This window comes from Gymnodraco acuticeps, unplaced genomic scaffold, assembly GCF_902827175.1.
Source record: "Gymnodraco acuticeps unplaced genomic scaffold, fGymAcu1.1, whole genome shotgun sequence".
Taxonomy (NCBI): Eukaryota; Metazoa; Chordata; class Actinopteri; order Perciformes; family Bathydraconidae; genus Gymnodraco; species Gymnodraco acuticeps.
In genome coordinates this window covers 189222-209799 of record NW_022990137.1, presented here as the reverse complement: position 1 = coordinate 209799, position 20578 = coordinate 189222, and the positions used below count along the sequence as shown (strand labels likewise).

At 40.4% G+C, this 20578-nt stretch overlaps 2 protein-coding genes across 3 annotated transcripts; both read right to left on the bottom strand.

Annotated features, from left to right (window-relative positions):
- Nucleotides 1–5306: 5306 nt before the first annotated feature.
- cunh1orf198 (chromosome unknown C1orf198 homolog) lies at nt 5307–14479 on the bottom strand. Of its 2 annotated transcripts, none has more exons than XM_034217136.1 (6): nt 14089–14473; nt 13270–13320; nt 12700–12825; nt 11394–11561; nt 9844–10245; nt 5307–7531 (listed from the first exon to the last, which is right to left on the bottom strand). In XM_034217136.1, exons 1-6 carry the CDS (start codon nt 14404–14406, stop codon nt 7475–7477), a joined length of 1122 nt encoding a protein of 373 aa, XP_034073027.1. In that variant the 5' UTR covers nt 14407–14473; the 3' UTR covers nt 5307–7474. The 2 variants fall into 2 exon arrangements, with proteins under 2 accessions (XP_034073027.1, XP_034073025.1); XM_034217134.1 differs by lacking the exon at nt 5307–7531 and adding an exon at nt 7611–9709 and having other exon boundaries at nt 14089–14479.
- A 1087-nt stretch (nt 14480–15566) lies between these two features.
- Nucleotides 15567–19764, bottom strand: LOC117546768 (gap junction Cx32.2 protein-like). The gene is made up of 3 exons (XM_034217132.1): nt 19695–19764; nt 17798–17936; nt 15567–16711 (listed from the first exon to the last, which is right to left on the bottom strand). The coding sequence occupies exons 2-3, from the start codon at nt 17924–17926 to the stop codon at nt 16079–16081; spliced, it is 762 nt and encodes a 253-aa protein (XP_034073023.1). The 5' UTR covers nt 17927–17936; nt 19695–19764; the 3' UTR covers nt 15567–16078.
- Nucleotides 19765–20578: the final 814 nt, after the last annotated feature.

The window sequence follows — 20578 nt, the reverse complement described above, 5'->3', positions numbered from 1 at the left end:
CTGTGTTTTACTCCCACCTCCCGTTTCCACTCTTTGTGTGAACTTAGTGGTTTCACTAAGGGGATAACATCACAGGTAGTGCATTCTTGAGGCCTACTATAGAGCTTAAAAGGCCTATTTAAGCTCTATTTCACTGCCCAGTAAACGATGCTTCTCCAAAATGTCAACAAACTCATTCTAAGCTTCTGCAAGGATTCTTTTAAGCCTAGGACATTGACTTTTTTTCCAATCCATAAAGGAATAAAAGTTACTTTAACAAATAGAGTTTCTTCATCCTTCGGTTCATTCCACAAGGTTGATTGTTTTCTTCATCACAAACATGTTTATTTACAAAGCTTTCCGACTGCAAAATGCAGCTGTTGATTCATCAGTTTACTCAATTGTCATGGAGATGGATCTGTTGACATGCCCGCCCTGTGACTGTTACGGTTCCCTCTGTTCTCTATATCTATTTTACGACTTCTTGTCTGTGTTAAATTCATCTCGACAAAAAAACTGTCGACCTCCTGACAGACTATTTAAAAGGTTTAGAATAACTTTAATGTTGCTTTAACCTCCTCATGTTTCTTTCTGCCTAACATGTTTGCTGAAAACTGAAAACACTGCATGTCTGTACACATGAGCATGCTGTGGTCTCACACACACACACACACACACACACACACACACACACACACACACACACACACACACACACACACACACACACACACACACACACACACACACCATGTATACATCACTTCAGGGGACATTACATTGACTTACATGCATTTCCTGGAGACAACCTTAACCATAACCAACACATGCCTAACCCTAACCAAGTCTTCACCCTAAAATTATGTCCCCATAAGGGAGGCGAGTCCCCACACGTGACTGTGTAAACATATTTAGGTCCCCACAAGGATAGTAATACTAGGACACACACACACTGAGCCCAATGGGCCTATGCCCTTTAAAGCAGGGGTGGGGGGGAACCTTTTCCTCTCAAGGGCCATTTCAATGTTTTCAACATCCTCCGAGGGCCGTACAAATGATTGACCTCTGCTTAAAAATACTAAAATCACAGCCCATTCATTTCACCTTTCTTTCATGCTGTGCAAAGAAAAAGCAACCTTTTAATCCAGATATTTTACCATGACTCGCGCATTCACGTGCACGGTTGTGGCATGACCACCAAAACAGAAAGATATGGACACAAGATGTGTGCAAATGTATTTAGTTTCCTATTCATGTGGACATGAAGATTTTTGCACTTTGAGAGCAACATGAAGAGATCTATGGATACATCTCTCAACACCATATGAAACAGAACTGTAAGCAGATTTATTTTTCTTTATGGATATTTTACAAATCACTCCCCTTTCAAACTGTATTCTTGTTTATTAATAACAACTTTTTGTTACCGTCATATAGTATTTTATACCTGTTTACTTTATTCTCTTATTTTTATAACTATAATGATCATATAAAGATGTGCCTTTACCTCACTGGTTGTAGAAAAGCTTCTTATATTCGTTAGCATAGCTAGCTAACCAGATGCTACTAACAACAAAGCTATGACTGTATGATCAGAATGACAGATGAACAGATCGCCACTGGGCTTCAATAAAGACACAGCCACGCATAAACTGCGGCATGTGTACGGCTCCTATCGTACTGCAATTTTTGGAAGTGCAGGAGCGACGTACTCTGGGTGCTCTCCGTCAGTAACTGCACCCATGTCAGTCGCGACATATACCACGTGATGACACGTAGGGCTTGTGTTGTGTTCAAGGATCCCGATCTTGGCCAGGAAAAACAGGCACTCGCTAGTTTAATTTTTTTTGCGGTCTAGATTTCTTTAATTTTTTCTCTTTTTTGCGTCGTTGTGTTTATAATTACCTCGAGGGCCCGTACCAAATTGTCTCGCGGGCCGTATACGGCCCGGGGGCCGCAGGTTCCCCACCCCTGCTTTAAAGACATAAGCCTACATGAAAACCAAATCCCATCACCGCATGCACAACACACACACACACACACACACACACACACACACACACACACACACACACACACACACACACACACACACACACACACACACACACACACACACACACACACACACACACACACACACACACCGCACACACACACACACACGCACACACACACACACACACACACACACACACCCACACAGCCCTTTTATTAATTTGGCTAGATATCAAGCCTGCTTGCCAAGCTTTCCTAATGGAGAAATGTGTAGCCCTACTGTATCTTTTAAGAGAAAATTAGTGTGTGTGTGTGTGTGTGTGTGTGCGTGTTGTGTGTGTGTGTGTGTGTGTGTGCTGTGTGTGGTGTGTGTTGTGTGTGTGTATGCAGGAGGAGCAGACTCGCTGTGAGCGTTCAGCAGAGGGACAGATGTGAGAGTCTGCAGGACGACGGCACGCAGACAGACCTTCCAGTGTGCACTCTGTAACCTGGAGTCAAGACCTTATGCAGACTTAGTTTAGATCCAAATAAAGGTCTGGATTTTAACACCCCACACACTCAGACACTCAAATCCAGCACCACACGCCTTTTACGCTTCTATGGACAATCTTGCACTAATATAAATTCTCAAAGATATTGAAGTGACTGTTATTTTGTATATATTGATTGTTGTGCTTTTATGTATGTCTTAATGTGTGCATATGTACAAATGTGATTGTATATATATAGGTATATACATATCTTTATATATATTTGTATTTTTGTATTCAGGATTGTAGGAAACGGCTTTTCGATCTCTCTGTCTGTACACACAAACTGAAAGATTGACATTAAAGTTGACTTTGGATAGCGTGTTTTTCCTTGTTTTAGCACTCTTTGTTTTTGCTGATTCCCATGTGAACAAGACAATCAACAGAAAATGAATTAGAAACGGTCTAAAATGTGATAACTTCCTACCTTTTAATGTCATACACGATTTCCAACCCCGTCACATTGTCATACATGATGTTACATTTGGTATTTTAACATTAAATACAACTTGAAGAGGGTATCTTATGGACTTGCAACAGGAATTCCTTGCATTTAATGAACCAAAGAAATCAAGAAAAAAGTTGATCATAAATGTAATTGTAAGTTGCATCCCTAAATCAAAACTATGTGATTATGTATGAGGGTTATATTTAAAAGCATCACCTCAAACTGTGTCTCCGTAATGCTTACAGAAAAATGTCAACACAATTAGCGTTGGGTTTATGTTTGAATAATCCTACATATAACAGGACTGCAGATTGTGTCCCTATCTGCTCATTTACCACAGGGTGTTTCATCAGTATCAAATCATTTGAAACAATGTCCAACAATCTGCAGACCTCGATGCACAGTGCTTAAACAAAATGGGAAAATGTCAAATGGATCTGTCAGATCAGTCGTGTGGATTTATTTCCAGTTTAATGAAGGGCCATGTCTGATGAGGAAGCTGCCTCTTTAGACGAAGGTAACACAACTTCAGTCTGGTTTCGGTTTCCGCTGTGAGTTTAATAGCGTGCGATGATTTTAATTCACTCAAACAGTTGTTGCAAAAAAGGTGAGAGGCGACACAAAGCAGCCATTCAGAGAGTGGAGGAGTTGGGAGGGGGGGGGGGAGATGGGGCGGGGGGGGGGGGGACAAAGGTCTCTCAGTGCTGCAGGAGGATGGACACAAACATTAAGAGCTTTAAAACCAACACTGATACATGAGATACTTACATTTGATCTGTGTATGGACATTTAGTTTTGAGGGGGAAGCATAGAGTGTCATTGTAAACATTTTAAAAAAAAATCGTAGTAGGCTATAGTAATGTAATAAAGTCATAACAAAACATTTATTATAATACTGTCAAAAGTGTCATAGAATTGTATGTTTAACATTTCAGAAAAAAAGTTATAATATAAAAGTTCAAAGGGTCATACTTTTGAAACATTTCTGAACATTTTTAAAGTATAGAACGTTGAAAAGTTCATAGTATAGTTTGTATATTATAGCATGTCAAAAAGAGTACATACATGTCAGAACGAAAGTCATAGTAATCATTGTATAGTATGTGAACAAATATCATGAAAAAAATGTCATATGTCGGAATTGCGTAAGAGAAAAATCATATCATAGCATGTCAGGAAAAATCATAGTATAGTAGTTGTAACGTTTTATTAAAAAAAGTCATAGTGCAGCAAATGATATCAGTCATGGCATAGTTTGTGGAAAATATCAGGGAAGAGTAAAGTATAATATTTAGTTTGGTGAGGACAGGGCGATTACCCTCATGGATCATGATCAAAGCAAAGGTGAATTGAACCTCGTCAGTTATTCAATCACCCACTTCATGTCGGTGTAACTCAGGCAGCCTTCAGCAGCACATTCATTATGGACGAAACACAGAAACCCTCTTCCTCCCCTGCATATCCACAGAGGAGCGGCCGCTTAGTGCCGAGGGCGCCGCTGGAATGAGCTCTGGATATTTTAAACTGGACCAACGTGTTCAAAATGTCCTCTGAGCACTGGACATCCTCCTTTAACCCCCACCCCCCTTCTTCCCTCAATGGCATTTTGGTCATGGCAGGAATTACAGCTGGAGGAATTGATGTCATGGAATTGAGAGGGAGCGCAACAAGAATGCAAACAATCTGCAAACCATGTATCCACAACACTCACACGCGCGCACACAGCAGTGAGCTCCTTTCTCCCTCTGTGCAGGACTTCAGCAGAAACGGCACGTGTCCGTCATTAACGTTGGAAAATATGATAAGTCTGAGTGAGGGAAAACCAACCTGGAAACATCACTTAGCTTCACAAAGGAAAAGGGTTTGTGACCTTGACACTACGTGCAAGAACATTGTTATAATGCACTGGTTCATTATGGGTCAAAAGTCAAAAGATGTTTAACGTCTTATTTGTGTAAAGAAAACATCCAAAATACAGTCGTTTTTTAATCAACGTTTTCTATTTGCATTAGTAGATTCCTCCTTCATTTACCTAGATGAGATAAGGCCTCATTTGGGTAATTTAACCAAAATATGATTCCTTAAATATATTCTTTATTGTATTTCATTGATTGATAAAGGAATTAACATCATGCAAAAGTAGCATAACATACTGTTTGCCCTGCTTTTGTTTAACATCATGAACATGACAAAATGAAAAGCCAATAATCTACATAATCATCATAACTTAAACATATTATCAAATACATCAAGTCAAAACTGGGGATGATTCAAGTTGATGATACATATGTTTTTAAACCTTAGTTTCTCCTCTTAAAATATATTTGCAGAAAACAGAAAGACACAAAAAACAGGTTTGACTTTTTTATGTTCCTTCGAATCTCCAAATGCATGTGTGCAGTATACATGTAGAGCATAAGATACAATCAGCTGATAAATATAAAATTCAGTAAAATAGTACTCTAGTCATGTAAACTGGATTTTAGATCTACGACACAAGTGGTACAAAACACTACATGCCTGCTCATCTAAAACACGACGTCTGAGTGCGTCTCCTTTTATTACAAATGCACACTAGCTTTGCTCAGCACTAGTTTGAGGTCAAAGGTGACGGTAGCGAGGGGGTGAGGAAGTGTGGGTGAGACTCTAAATCCATACAGAACATCTGTTGCTCCCATTTTAACACCTTTCTCCTGTTGCTGAAAACCAGCTCCTAACTCAATAGGTGTGTTAAAGTTTGTAAATACATTCTGTGTTGTTTCTGAGCGATGCAATGGTATCCATGATGTTTCCCATCGCTCTGGAACATCCCATACTCCAGGAAGCTTAGGGAACATCGGTAATAATTGCAACATGTTGGCCAGGACTGAGCACTACATGGGGGATAATGCAGTCCGTATAAATAATCTTCGTAACAAAAAAGGATGAGGGTTCTCGTGTTTTTCTCACATGAATATCTGACCATCTAACGGTACACAAACACATCTTGCTAGTGTAGCGTCTTAAATGTATGTGAAGCAGCCAAGTCACTGTTTGAGCATCCGCACAACAGGTTACCAGATACATCCCAAACTTAATGTACCAATCCATAACTGGATCTTTATTGGTATTGGCTAACACATTTTTGCCGACAACCGAAGTGAACTGCTGATTTAGGTTTTTATGGCGATAAACTGTGGAACACCGTCAAAATTGGCATATTGATTTGTGGTGTCAGTCGGCGCTTTCACACCAAGTACTTAGTTCAGAGAAGAGCCGATCGCGTTCACACCGGGGTAAGTCCCTGAGGGAGGATTAGGCAAATGAAGCCGCTGACGTCACTTCTTCTTCTTCTTCTGCTTTGGGTTTACTGGCAGGCTGCTAACCACTTCACGGCGTATACTAAGGGAGGCGTGTGGCGCAGTGGATAGAGCCTTGGTGTTGGAATCAGGGGGTCACAGGTTCAAACCCCACTGCAGTCAGCATGTCGTTGTGTCCCTGAGACACCTCACCCCAAATTGCTCCTGTGGGGATTGTCCACAGTATTGAGTATGTAAGTCGCTTTGGATAAAAGCGTCTAACAAGTGACATGTGATAATAATACTGCCACACGGCCGGAAGTCCCCGGAGTTGTGGACGAGTAAATCGCCGAGACCTCCTCATCTCGCTCCCATGTTTTCTTTTGTGTTGCCATAAGTTAGTCTCTCTGCGTTTGTGCGCTGGGCTAATGCTAATAATGCGAGGATAATAAAATGGCGGCTTCACAAAACGTTTTGGGAGTTTTACGGGGCGTGGTTTGCAATCCGCCCAGCCAATCAGACACAGGAACCTTTTTCTCCCACGAAAGTACCGGCTCTCTAGCAGGGACGGAAAAGGTTCTCATGAACTAAATTCTAGTTCCGGATCTTTTTGGTGTGAACGCACATTTTCGGAATTATATCTGAACTATACTGGGAAAAGTACTCCGGTGTAAAAGCGCCTATTGTTATTGCTTTGTTATGTTGTGATGAAACTCATTGTTTCGTCTTAGGTTATTATATATTTTCATTTCAATGTATTTGATGTGTTTTAGCTGCATCTTTGCATCAAATGAGCTCTTTAAATAAAGTTTTTATAACAATAAAATGATTGGATTATCACACTACTTTCCTTTCAATCTCCTTTAAAACTTGTAATTGAAATACTTGAGGGTAAATGAATTGAAAATGCATCATATTATCTATTATATATCCCAAAGTGGTCTCAGTGTGAATGCACAGTTAGAGGAAAACAACCGTTTCTTACTCTGCTTTTAGTGGCAACAAAATCTAAGAGATTGAAAGCTAACCAGAGGGGGGGGGGGGGAGAGACCAGCACACAGGCAGTGAGATAAGGTCTTAACAAGCCACTGGAGATAATCACAACAACATAATGTGGTCATGCTAAAGACTGGTGTTTGTTAAATGTGGATGTCTGTAGTCATGGCAGTGTGGTGGTCCTTCTTCAGAGTGATGATGGCGATGACTCATTCATGGCGGGGGCTGAAAAACTCAGCTGCGGTTTACCAGTTGTCAAGGAAGTCGAATCCGGTCTTCAGGAGGTTGTTGTTTGTGTTGTACTGAGGGGGGGGGGGGGGGGGGGGGTGGGGAGAGAGGAGGGGAAAAGGGAGGAGGGAAGGGAGAGACAGAGAGACACCGTTCAGTATATAACTGAGATAGGAAAGGACTAGGAAAACAGGATTCATACAGCTTTTTAGTAAAAGGTCACTTGAGCAAAATGTCAAAGAAATGTGGAAAACTGCGCTATTATTCAGAGAGACTGATGTATACTGTAGGTTTGTTCATATTAGTGCGAGGTGACACACAAATAAGATGGTTCCATTTCAAATATTACACTTTTTTGGAGTGATTATGTAATGTAGGTGAAACGACAGCTTAGGATGCAAATTAAGGAGTATATTCAAATTCAAGCGTATTCCTAATCTTTGAAAACATAATGAATACATTTCCCACACTTTGAACAAACCCTGTACCAGTGGCGTAGCCAGGAATTATTGTGTGGGTGGGCCTGGAGAAATGTAGGTGGGCCAGGGGGAGACTTATTAAGCGTGGAGTCTGAGCTGAAACTTCATTAATGATTTTAATAATTTTTTAACGCACTATAGGCACGGCGGCCTCAGAATGTGTTAAACTGACATCCACATGACTGGCTCGGCGGCCACAGGTTGTTTATCCTTAAGTTGCACAGTGGGCACACATTGAGAGTGTTTTCATATTCAGCACATGTGTACACGCTTCACTGCAGACCTCAAGAAGAAATAAGACTTGCATTCACTCACGGCAAAACTTACTTTACTTACTAATTTACTCACGGTAAAAAAATGCACTCCCTATTCCATTGTCATGAAGGTGGAATCTAACTATATCCAGAATAAGTTTTATTGGATCCAGGCTAGAAACATGTTTATTCCTGCTGTAAAGTTGGGCATTTTAACATGGGGGTCTATGGGAATGGCTCCTTTCTGCATCCATCCCCTGCTGGCCACTAGAGGAACTGCAGTTTGTGGCACTTCCTTCTGGGCTTCCCGGCTCTGCGCTATGACGCGCTGATTGGCTGTGGGTGGGCCAGACGTGCATGTGGGTGGGTATTCTTGACTCTTGTATGTGATACCAAGAATTACAATTGGAATAAATAAATGACTTGTTTCCATTATTTTTCAAGTTATTAAAGATTCCTACAATTCATTTATTGGCGAACATTTTACATCATGTCTAGTCTACACATCTTTCATTTCTTTATTCGCATTGCACCTTACTGAAACTCATTTTGTCTTTTAATCGCTTTCTCAAGACCTTCCCTTTTTCCTAACTAATCCCGTTTAGCATTTACTTGTCTTGTTAGAATGTATCGATACCCGTGGCTCGATAAAGGGCGAAACAAAAGCTGAACTTAATTGTAGAGCATGATGCATCGCTGGCAACACCCTAATGACACAATAAAGAGTTGGCCTTGCATTTTCTTTGGAGACACAGATTGTAATTCTAACTCCACGTCAATTATTGCTCCACTCACACAATACCCAAAGTAGTTCAGAACTGTGCTCGAGTCACTCTGAAAGCTCCCTCTGTGTCAACACTCACCTCCTTATGACACAATAAAGAATTGGTCTTTTATTTTCTTTGTAGACCTGGATTGTGACTTGTGTCTTTAGTGACTGAGCTAGTCGTCACTCTGAAACCTCCATCTGTTTCAACATGGATTCTAATTGTAACTCTCAATCAGAGTGGGGTGTAACGCGTTACAAAGTAAACTGTAATAATATTACTTTTGTCGGTAACGGAGTAATGTAACGCGTTACAATTCAGTAATCACACTATAGTTAGCCTAACATACAGAATGACTAGATTCTCTCTCTGACAGACAAGAGGGATTTCCGTCGCAGGTTTTATATTTACGTAACATTTGTGCGACTTGCGCGTGCAGTGCATAAACATGGCTGAGTCAACAGCGATAACTTGGGGGTGGAGGTCTGCCCATTATGTTGAGTTCGTCCGAAGAAAGGACAGGAATGTGACGGTGAGGTGCAAACTGTATCCAGGCCAGAAGCTTTTTTCCACTGCTGCAAACACAACGTCCAACAAGCACCTGCAAAGACAACATGCTAACGTGAAGCTAATAGCTAAGGAGGACCCCCGAACCCAGAGTGAGGATGTCGAGTAAAGTAACGACGCTGTAGGCGCTTCAGATGAGGCTCCCTCCGCAAAATGAAGCACCCTCCGCAGTCTGCGTGATCTGCCTGTAGGGAGGGGCAAAGTAACGAGTGAAGTAACGCGTTCTTTATGTAGAGAGTAACGAAGTAATGTAATATATTACTTTTGAGTAATGACCCCATCTCTGCTCTCATTCAATCATTGCAGTTTCAACACTCACCTGGGCGAAGGTGGGGCTGGCGGAGGAGCCGTCTTCCTCTCTCTGTTCTCTCTGCTCTCTCTCTCTTCTCACACTGCCGGGGGGGTTGGAGGGCTTGGAGGGTTTGGCCATCATCCCGGAGGAGAACACCTCGTCCACGGTGGTCCCGACGGAGGGCAGAGTGCTCTGAGAGCGCTCCCACCCGGCCACGGACGACGACACCCTGACAGGTGGAGGAGGGTTGGGAGAGATGGAGATGGAGGCCGGAGTAGCGCTGACAGCCACAGGAAGAGGAAGAGGAAGATGAAGAGGAACAGGGGGCTGAGGGGCCGGAGGTTTGGGGGCTCGGTGCTTTGTGGACCTGGTATGAGCGGGAGGGGGGGGCTCCACTACCTCAGGCTCCTTGGTGTTCACAGAGGTCTCCTGGGGAAAAAGCATCATATTTACGGTTGATATTTTTACTGTGATTTCATATTTTATACATATTGTTAGAGCCAGCATTTTGTGTTATAAGAAAGGCCACCTCATTGTGACGTCTGTAGTCAACACACTATAAAAGACTACAATTCCCACGGCTCTAAAGTGACAGTGACGGGCAACCTGCTAGAAAGAGGAACCGTTTTTAACCATCCAATTACCCTTTAAGTTATATAAGCCGTATCAAGACAGAAAGAATACCTACGTTGTTATTTTATTTGAGTTTTGCCTATTTGTTTTGCCTATTGTAAAAGGCCTCTTTTCTTTGTTGCATGTGTAAAAGTTTGTCATTTGATTTTGAGCAAACACATCGTATAACATCATCCAAACCATCGGAGGCCAAGCAACTCTTCAACTGTAAGTAATATAAAAGGAAATAAAACGAGTAAAAAATGTCTGTTTAAGGCGTCTAGTGGCTTGATAGAACAACTAGGAAGGAAGCCACGACACATATGTTAAGATACCTCGAGATAGAAAGGCACAAAAAAAAAGGTTGATGTCTTTTTATTGTCCTGAAACTGATGGCCACAAAAAAGGGGTCCGTCTTGGTCGACATCTCATTTAAAAAAGGGACAGTTCAAACCACAATGTATTTGGGTTAACAATGAAATGATTGATAAAGGAATTCACATCGTGCAAAAGTAGCAGAAAATGCTGTTTTCGGCGACCAAAAAAATCCCTGCTTTGCTGTTAACATCATTAAAAAATTAGTTTGCCATGATACCTCCAACACTCACACCATAACAATCTAGATTTACAAATAGCACTGCAGGTAAGAAAAACATTAGCTACTTGTATGAGCTACAGCATATAGGTGGTTGATGAGGGACTACAATGCACAAACAAATAGACCCTTCGGAAACAATCTACAGATCTGTTTCTCCGACACTTGTGGAGGCTGCACAGATGCCAGAGTTCTCAGAACACACAGCTCGATAAGGCAAGAGTTTGGGTGGGACTCGCTTTTAATCTGTTGTTTGTTTGGAGCTATGCAGACCAGAAAATGCTGTACTTGTGCCAAATGTAAAAGCTGTTGATTGAATTGAAAACGCCATCAGAGAGTGAGAAACAGTTATATATATATCAGTGCTCACCAGTCGGAGGTACGAGGGCAGGGATTTCTCTCCTTTCTCCAGGGACTTGATCTGGCTGGGGGTCAGAGACTGGAAGTCGGCCATCTCTCCCTCCAGCCTGGACCTCTCGGCGCTGATCTTCCAGAAAGACGACTCCTCCTCTGGCCTCCGGGCCTCGCTGACAGTCACCTTCACGATCACACAATAATAATAACAGGTGTGAGTCAAACATTCCAGAGTTTAGCATCTGTATTTATTCAATCATACAATGCTTTGCTCTCTCCAGTAAAACTGTTGGCATCATTGTCGTGATTTAATTCAAGGTGAAGGTTTATCAAGAGGCAAGAGGAGTGTTTGTTTGTGACAAAAACGCTTTGAAACTTAGGCCCCGTTCACACGGAGACGAAAACGAACCTTAGTCGATATCAAAAAAGTATTTTGTCCACACGGAATCGGCTCAATGAACGTGTCCGCCCACACGAGACCGCTCGACCCGCTGGAGACGCTGTAGTACATATGCCGGGCCTGTGAGTGGCGCTGTACTTCCGCTACAAAATACACCAAAGCTGTGGATGTTTGCACTAACATCTGTATCATGGTCAGTAGCGTCTGGAGCACGAAAGCAACCCTGTGATCCGCCATTGTTGTTGTTGGCGAAACACATCAGCAATGACGGGGGTGACGCGGGGGTGAGCAGGAGAGGTGGGGAGAGGCGGGGCTATGGCGTCATCGTTATCAGGAAATGATCGTATAGGGCGTACACACGGAGCCGTTTGGCCCCCCAGAGCGTTTCATCCGCAGATCTACCCACCTTGGGAGCCGTTATCGTTTGAGGGCTCCGTTTCCGCGGTTCTGTTACGGCCTCGTGCGGACGAACCGTCCATACGATAGAGAACTGTAGCGGATACAACTCGTTTCGTCTCCGTGTAAACAAATATTTTTGTTATGAGTAAACCATTGGAACACCTTAATAACTAAGCTGTTTTTTTACTTTGTGTGTAAAGAGGGATGTTGAGATCTACTTCATAACACCAACCATACCTCCTCAGTTTGATCAATTGTATTTGTATTTGACCTTTATTGAACCAGGATAGGTCTCATTGAGATTAAACATCTCTTTTTCAAGAGAGTCCTGGCCAAGGATTCTGTCCCTTCCAAAGTGTGAAAGATGCTTTTGACAAATCAGACCAACTCTTGATTTTTAACAATAATCTACCTGTGAGATTTGGATGCGACGCATTTGAAAGTCAAGTCTTAAACTACTACTACTTTTGATGAATGAAGTGTTTTTTGTCCAACCAGCTACAGTACACTCCTCTCAACATACCTTAGTTCCTGGAGTACTCTTGCTGATCTGGTTGGAATGAGGAACCTTCGCAGGCTTTGATTCGGCCTGAGAGACTGAGACTCCCTGTTCTGCCGGGCCAGACGTCAAGCTGAAGTCCAACTGGCTCTGAAAGATGGAAGCAACAATATCTCAGGACTTGAGCGCAACACTACATGCACATTTTAGACAGTAAAAAGGACATATATTTAGATAATGCACAGCAGAGATCAACTCGTTATTACAAACCTTAAGTCTTGAAATAACGAGTTAATAGCTGGACATTATGATGGGCGAACATTTAAGTAAACTATCAAACTACAATGTAAAATAGTGTCTATATCTAAAAGTATTTAATCATTTACAGATTTGTGTAATTGTAAACCTAATATTAGAGTGTTCTTGTTATTATTGGTCAGACAAAACATATTGGAAGAGGATACATTGGACACGATTCGAAGGAACTTAAACTACACGATTAAATCAATAAAGACCATATTAAGTTGCAGGGTTAATATTGAGCCACATTTCTTCAACAAGCCACAGACTCAAACTTTAACTAAATATGCTTACCTTTGTTTCCCACGAGAAAGGGGCAGAATGCTCATCTTGCCAGGTCATATCCTAAGAAACACAAAATCAGAATCATCTTTATTAACCTAATATGTGTGAACGTACAAGGAATTATTTGTTTTGTTGCATTGCTCTCAATTTACTTAAATAATATAGACATGACAGCCAGGAACAAAGCTGGGCAAATAAAGAAATAATAGACAGGACTATTAGGTACACAAGGATGTTAAACAATAAAAAAACCCCACTAACAACACAATAACTTATATATACAAGTCCAGTTTTTCTGTAAACAAACACATGAACAACAATTGTTATTATTACTTGTACACATTGCAGCTTTAAAACTGAACAATTATAATGTGAAATTGGCAGTGAATGTGTTGGTTGAACAGGGCTGTTGACAACTAACAACAGGATAGTTATATTGCCAACACACACTGCTTTCCTTCATTATATAATAATGTCTCATTCTATATTTAGAACAACGACTTGCATACATTATTTATGTCGTTAGACTTAACCAGAGACACATATTTTCCTGGCGAATCTGTTTTCGACAACTTATTATGTGAGGGTAGTGTATTTCTACCTAACATTGAGTATTGTTCCACTTTTATGCCTCATTTTATAACGTTATCCCTTCTTAAAGTTGCGATTACAATCATTTGGTAGCTATGTTACCCGTTACGTCATTAGCCACTATGACGTTAACCTGCATATTTCAACGGCTACGTGGCTAGTTAGCAACCATGACAACACTGGCTATTGTGACCTGTAAAAACACATCAAACATCAATACAAATGTTATTAAATCACCTCCTCTCCGAAGTGAACAATCTTCTGGCCCGTCTGAATGAGAAGTTTGGGGTAACAGAGCACTTCTTCACGGTCTACTCTGTGCATGGCGTATCGGGCTCGGATCTGAGGATCCATCATCTCGTTATCGATGGCGCTGTCCTGCTCCTGATGCGTCATTTTCTCCCATGTTGGGCCGTGTTTCTCTTCGATAGTCTTCCTCTCCTGCATTATCTTCCTCGCCATGGAGTTGATGGAGGAAAAGTATTCAAACTTCTTCTCCTCCATCCCGTGGGAGCTGAGCCCCGCCGTGTTGGCGGAGGCTATCATGGCGGCCATCTTTAGCTGCTTCCAGCTGTTGTTATTTTTTTTTTGTTAGAAGAAGGAAGAGGACGCTGGTTTATGTCCATGGTTTGCGTAGCTCGCTGCGTGGGCGGGTCGTCGGTTTACGTAAGGTTTACGTAAGGTTTACGTCACACAGATGGACCAGATGTTTTAAATGGCGCCATCTAGTGGTCTTTCCCAGCAAGAGCGTGTGCGCAGATAGTGGCAAAACGGACAAAACACATTAAAAATCGATCTATATAATCTTATTTATGGGGTTCATTAATGGCATAGTTGTCCTTTAAAGTGGGTACATGTCCGGACAACTTTCAGAATGGTCCAATTGTGTCCCCACCACTATTTAAAAGCATAATTTGTTAAATGTATTCCAAAAAACAAAGTGGACCAAGAAATTTGAGCTCAAATATGAGAATATTTTTGAGGTTTGTTTACAGAAGAGAACATACAATGCAGTGTAAATATAAAAGCAACACATCTTCAATGCGAAATCATATTTAAAAAGAGTATATCTAACATTATTGACGACTTAAAGATGTTAGAAGATGTTTTTATTTTGGTTTATTTTGGTCGTATGTTATTCTGTTTTTGTTTGTTTGTTTTAAGACAAAAACGGCCAAATATATACCCTCATAAGCGCTTTTGATTCATAAATGTTTTTGGAATAACTTTACATAATTTGTGGATGCATTATTTGGCAGATCTACAGTGTATATAAAAATTCCTATAACAACTGAATCTATTTCTTTTTGACACTAGGTGAGTGTTGCATAAAAGCCAAAACACTACAAGAGAGACATGTGAATGGAGTTTTCATCCAAGTATTGATTTGTTTTGCCACTGGGGGGCAGCCAACACAAGGTGTGTACACAACATTGACATGTCATCACCTTTGAAATTGACAGGGAATATTTACACATCCAGCAGTGTTTAAGCCACATTTTCCATTACTTGGTGTCCTGGCCATCTGGCGAAAAATAAATTAGTTTATATTACATCTGACTATATTGTCTTTATTTCGCAATTGTTTTATTAAAAGTGGTTTTCAAGATTTTGTTGTTGTTTTTGTTTGTTTTCCATTTCAAATATTTCAGTTTTCCGAAAAATAAATTAGGATTTGTGCACATGTATGAAAACAGTGATCATTGACTCAGATACAGTTTTTGACAAAAGAATATTTTAATAAACATTGTTTGACTCCTTTTTACAATATACTCAAACACAAGGCACATACAATCATATTCAAATACAAAACAGGGAAAACAAGATTGATTTGTTACTAAAATATTACAAGTTGGGCCTGCAATTTTAACGTTATTGAAGAAACTTAAAAGTAAGATGGCAAAAACAGCCCTGAAAACCGTTTCTGAGCAACAACAGCTAAAGCTAAACCAAATTTGCGGAGATTTGTCAAGTACAAAAAACAGCAAGGAACAAAATACTCACTTTCTGTAAACTTTTCAAAGGTTGCCTCAGGGGTACAGTTTATTGTAGTCCTGTTATTCTTGTGCACATTAGAATAATTGTTTATTCATAAAAAAGTTCAAATTTGTGTCTGAAATTCTTAAGCATCACATAAATAATAACTGGACTCATTTCAGTCAAAACATTTCTCAGTAATTATGCAACTGTGTACATTTTTTTACACTATTTAAATGGCATTATATATTCAGGCATCATGGAGGCTCATCTTGTCACTCTTGGTCAGAATGCCTCCATTTAGAAGCGGGTGAAGAGTGATGGCCGTAGACGCGACTGTTTTTTTAGACTTTCGTCTGGCTGAGCGTAAACAGGCCAGGTAGAAGATCTCCGTTACGTTGAGCAGGACAGAGATGCAGGACACTACGAGCATGAAGATGATGAAGATGGTCTTCTCTGTGGGGCGAGACATGTAACACTCCACGGTGAAGGGGCAGGGGGCTCGGGAGCAGACTATTCTCGGGTCCATGATGAACCCGTACAGATAATACTGCCCAACAATGAACCCTACCTCCAAAAGGATTCTAAAAATGATGGAGGTCATGTAGTTCCCCAGCAGGTCGCCTTTAATCTGGACATGGCCGCTGTCGTCAGAGTACTTGGGAACTTTGACGATGTCGCTCCTATGTTCTCTCAGCTTGTTTTCTTCGTGGATGACGTGCAGGACGTGTCCGAGGTAGATGAGCGTCGGTGATGAGATGAAGATGATCTGGAGGACCCAGAATCTGATGTGTGAGATGGGGAAGGCGTGGTCGTAGCAGACGTTCTTACAGCCAGGCTGTTTGGTGTTGCATATCATTTGGGACTGTTCGTCACCCCACACCTGTAATATTCAGAAGATACATTTATATTATTATCAACAGAGGAGGAGTCAGGATGTCTCAGTAGCGATACAAAATAAAAAAGGCATGCTTTTTGGGGCAAAAGCACACAAAAGGTTTTCCTTTATGGCACCGTATCATGTTTTCTTTTTTGAGTCCTCCTTACAGGACACTTTATCCTTTCTTTCTAGCAGACAGCCACTCTTGAGGTTACTTTTGATGCATTTTCTTTTTAAATCCACGCCTCCCACCCACCTACATCCAGCAGTATGCAGTCCTCTGAGTGCTATGGTACTTTTGCTTTTATGTGAAGGCTTTTTATATATTCATTGCACATATTTCCCATCATCCTCTATTTGCATCATTATGGACTTCCACTGGAAACTTCAGATTTTTATTTGTATTTATTCATTTATTTAACATTAATGAACATTTCTGTAAATGTGCCAGAGTTAGCCAAGAGGCTATTTTTCATCTGTAGTCCCCGGACAGATTTTAAAAGTCAACCTAAAACACATTTCATTTTAAACAAGTAAATACAATACATTTAAAACATGCAACAGACATTACTGGGATACTTAAATAAAACAATTTAAAATACAGAACATTAAAACAAAACAAATAAAACAAAAAAACAGAACATGTTAAAACACAGGCAGTAAATAAGGTAAAACAAAAAACAAGGTAAAACAATGAAAAAGTAACAATTAAGGAGAAAAGGGATTGAGTTACAGAAGCTATATACACCACCGTTCATTTACAAATATATTGATGATAGATGATTGCACCTAACATTTTAGTATAACATTGTCATTTAAGATTTAAAAAAGTGCTTATAATGCCTAGAAAATAACACAATTCATCAATAATTGGAATTAAATCTCATCCAATGAACATGGAACAGTCTACAGGCTACATCAAGTCCTGGTATTGTTATAAAACCTGACAAGGATTGTAAATAAGTTAAATTGATACTGTGGACCTTAATACGGCCAGCAGAGAGTGTTATTTCACCGTAAAGCCTAAAAGTAATTCATCGGTTGGGTTAAACACGTCTCAAAGTAAAGTACTGATGAACAAAAGGAGACCTTCTCTGCTCCGGCTCCGAGGATCATGATCCTGAAGATGAACAGCACCGTGAGCCAGACCTTCCCGATGACGGTGGAGTGGGACTGGACCTTATTCAGCAGAGAGGACAGAAATCCCCACTCTCCCATGGTCTCTGATCTGGTGAGGAGAGCAAACAGAAGAATGAATTATGATATTGCAGGCATCTAACAACGGAAGACTCTATCAGATAAAGACAGAGGAGAAACGTAACCCTAACCCTAACCCTAACCCTAACCCTAACCCTAACCCTAACCCTAACCCTAACCCTAACCCTAACCCTAACCCTAACCCTAACCCTAACCCATATAAATATAGCCTACACAGTAATATCAGCGTTTACTTATTACATGCAGACCCCACAGCCCACAATCAGTCACAAGCACAACAAACCCCTTGTAGCCGACCATTCCTCAGCCTTTTAGTCACAAACACACGAGCTATCCCCTGGTTCCCCCCTTGCTTCCCCCTACCAGGACCAGCTCACCCCTGGAGCCTGGTTCTGGCTCCAGCAATGCATCATATTGGGAACCAGAGTCCTTGATTTCAGCTGATTTTTTGGAAAATCAGACCCCCATGATCCCCTCTCAACATTCACATTTTCCAGAATTGGTCCAAGCACCTTAAAACCTCATATTTGACCCTATGTCGAATAACACTTGCATACACCCATCCACAGATCCTCAGGCCCGTGCACCCACTCTCAACCGAGAATCCAAAACCCTATCCCTAACCAAAACCTAACCCTAACCCATATAAATATAGCCTACACAGTAATATCAGCGTTTACTTATTACATGCAGACCCTACAACTTTAAATAGTCTTACAAAGCATCTATTCAGTGAACCGGAGATAGAGGTCGATGGAAACTCAAGACTAAAACATTTTTTTTGTTAGATTTGGTCATCTGGTAGCATTTTTACAAACAACTAGTGGCTTGACTTTCATGAAACTTGGATGTGTTAAGAAAAAACACGCTACATGTTGAAGTGTATTTCAACCACAGGGTGATACACGTATTATTTTTAAATTAATGGCATTTTATTTAGCTCAATGGTTTCCAAATCATTTGGCACATCATGGTCAGGTGAAACAGATTGTACATGGTATTAATCTAGTATCATATTTTGGAGAACAGATGCATCATTTGTGAAAGTTATGTTCCTTTTTATTCAATTTCATTCTGCATTTCACACCACGAAGGTATAGGATGAAGCATTTTGATATTTTTTCAACACATTGGGCGTGGTGCAGTTTTTTCTGATTATTATTTAACTTGAAGGTTAAACATCAACAACAGCACAAGGTCCTTTTTTGCTCAAAGACATAAACCCGTGTTGTAAAAACTCCTAATCTATAGTATAGTATGTTCGCATGGTAAAGAAGGATCGATAACATCCATTGCATAACAACAACTTATCTCAAGTTGTCTTACTATAGGAGGTCAGATGTCCTGATAGGAGAGGAATTTATCTTCCACAGATGTTTTTGTGATAGATATATAGATATTGTTCACAAGAATAAAAGCACACGTATCCTCATTACACAACATGGCTCTATTCGTCAAAGGACAAACATTTAATTTTGTTTCCAAAAAATTCAGAATCGTGAGAACAATTTAGAAATATGTAGAAAATAGTGAATTTTATTATTAATAATTCGTTATTATTATATATTGTTTAATGAGTTCCTCCGTACTCACACACCCACTTTTGCTAACATGCTTTCAACACTGCCAATGTCAAAAACAAACTCATACCCATCATAATATAACATTTTGGTAGATTGGTTTAATTCAAAAGTAACATCACTAAATGTACTTTTGAACTAATTCAATCTTGTATTTTGTGTTGGAAAAAAGAATGGTACCAGCTTACCTTTGAGTTTAAAGGCCTCTGCGGACAAACAGTGCTCACCAGCTGTGGAGAAGTCTGACGGAGAGCCCAGTGAACCAAGCAAAGCTGTGTATGTGGTACCTTGAACTTTAGGTTCGATGATACTGCGCAACAGTGAGCGCTGACACGTTGTCGTGACATCTGGAGATGATAGATTTAAAGTGGACCATTTTGGCCAGAAAACTAACAAGATTGTAAAGGTTAATGATTGATTGGCACCGCAATAAAACAAATAATGTTCTCAGGATTTTTTTACTGCTTTTCCAGGTTATTGTTTACCATTATCAGGGTCACATTCTGATAATGATGCTGTTTGAAAAACGCCTATGAAAGAAATGCCTTTTCTGCATTTTGTTTCAGATACAATCTCAGGGATTTAAGGACAAGGACACAATGACAATGAACTTGTGTACACAGTTATGAAATCCAGTTTAACCCTGAATAAATACTACGTGAGGATTGTCACATGGTTGAGATTGCATCAAGAGGAAGTATTTTAATTTTCAGAAATTCTCAACAAATGGAGCAAATGTATCTTGTAATCTCCCCAAAGTATGTTTGGGTTATGGTTAGGGGTTAGGGTCTTTGCAGAGATGTTGTATTGAATTGCAAAATGCAGGTGTGTGTGTGACGCACAGTTCATCTTATGTAAATGCCCTTATCCTCACATTAACTTATTAAACCCTCTCTCTGAATCAGAGGTTGACTTATCAATCTGTTGAACGCACCCTATTCTGAAGCAAAAAAACACTCATAAAGCGGCAATGATTAACGGTTTTCTCAAATGTTGCTTATCGATTAATCATTAATGTTGTTTTTAATAAGGACAAAACTGGTTTCAGCTTCTCAAAAGTTAGTTTTTCTTT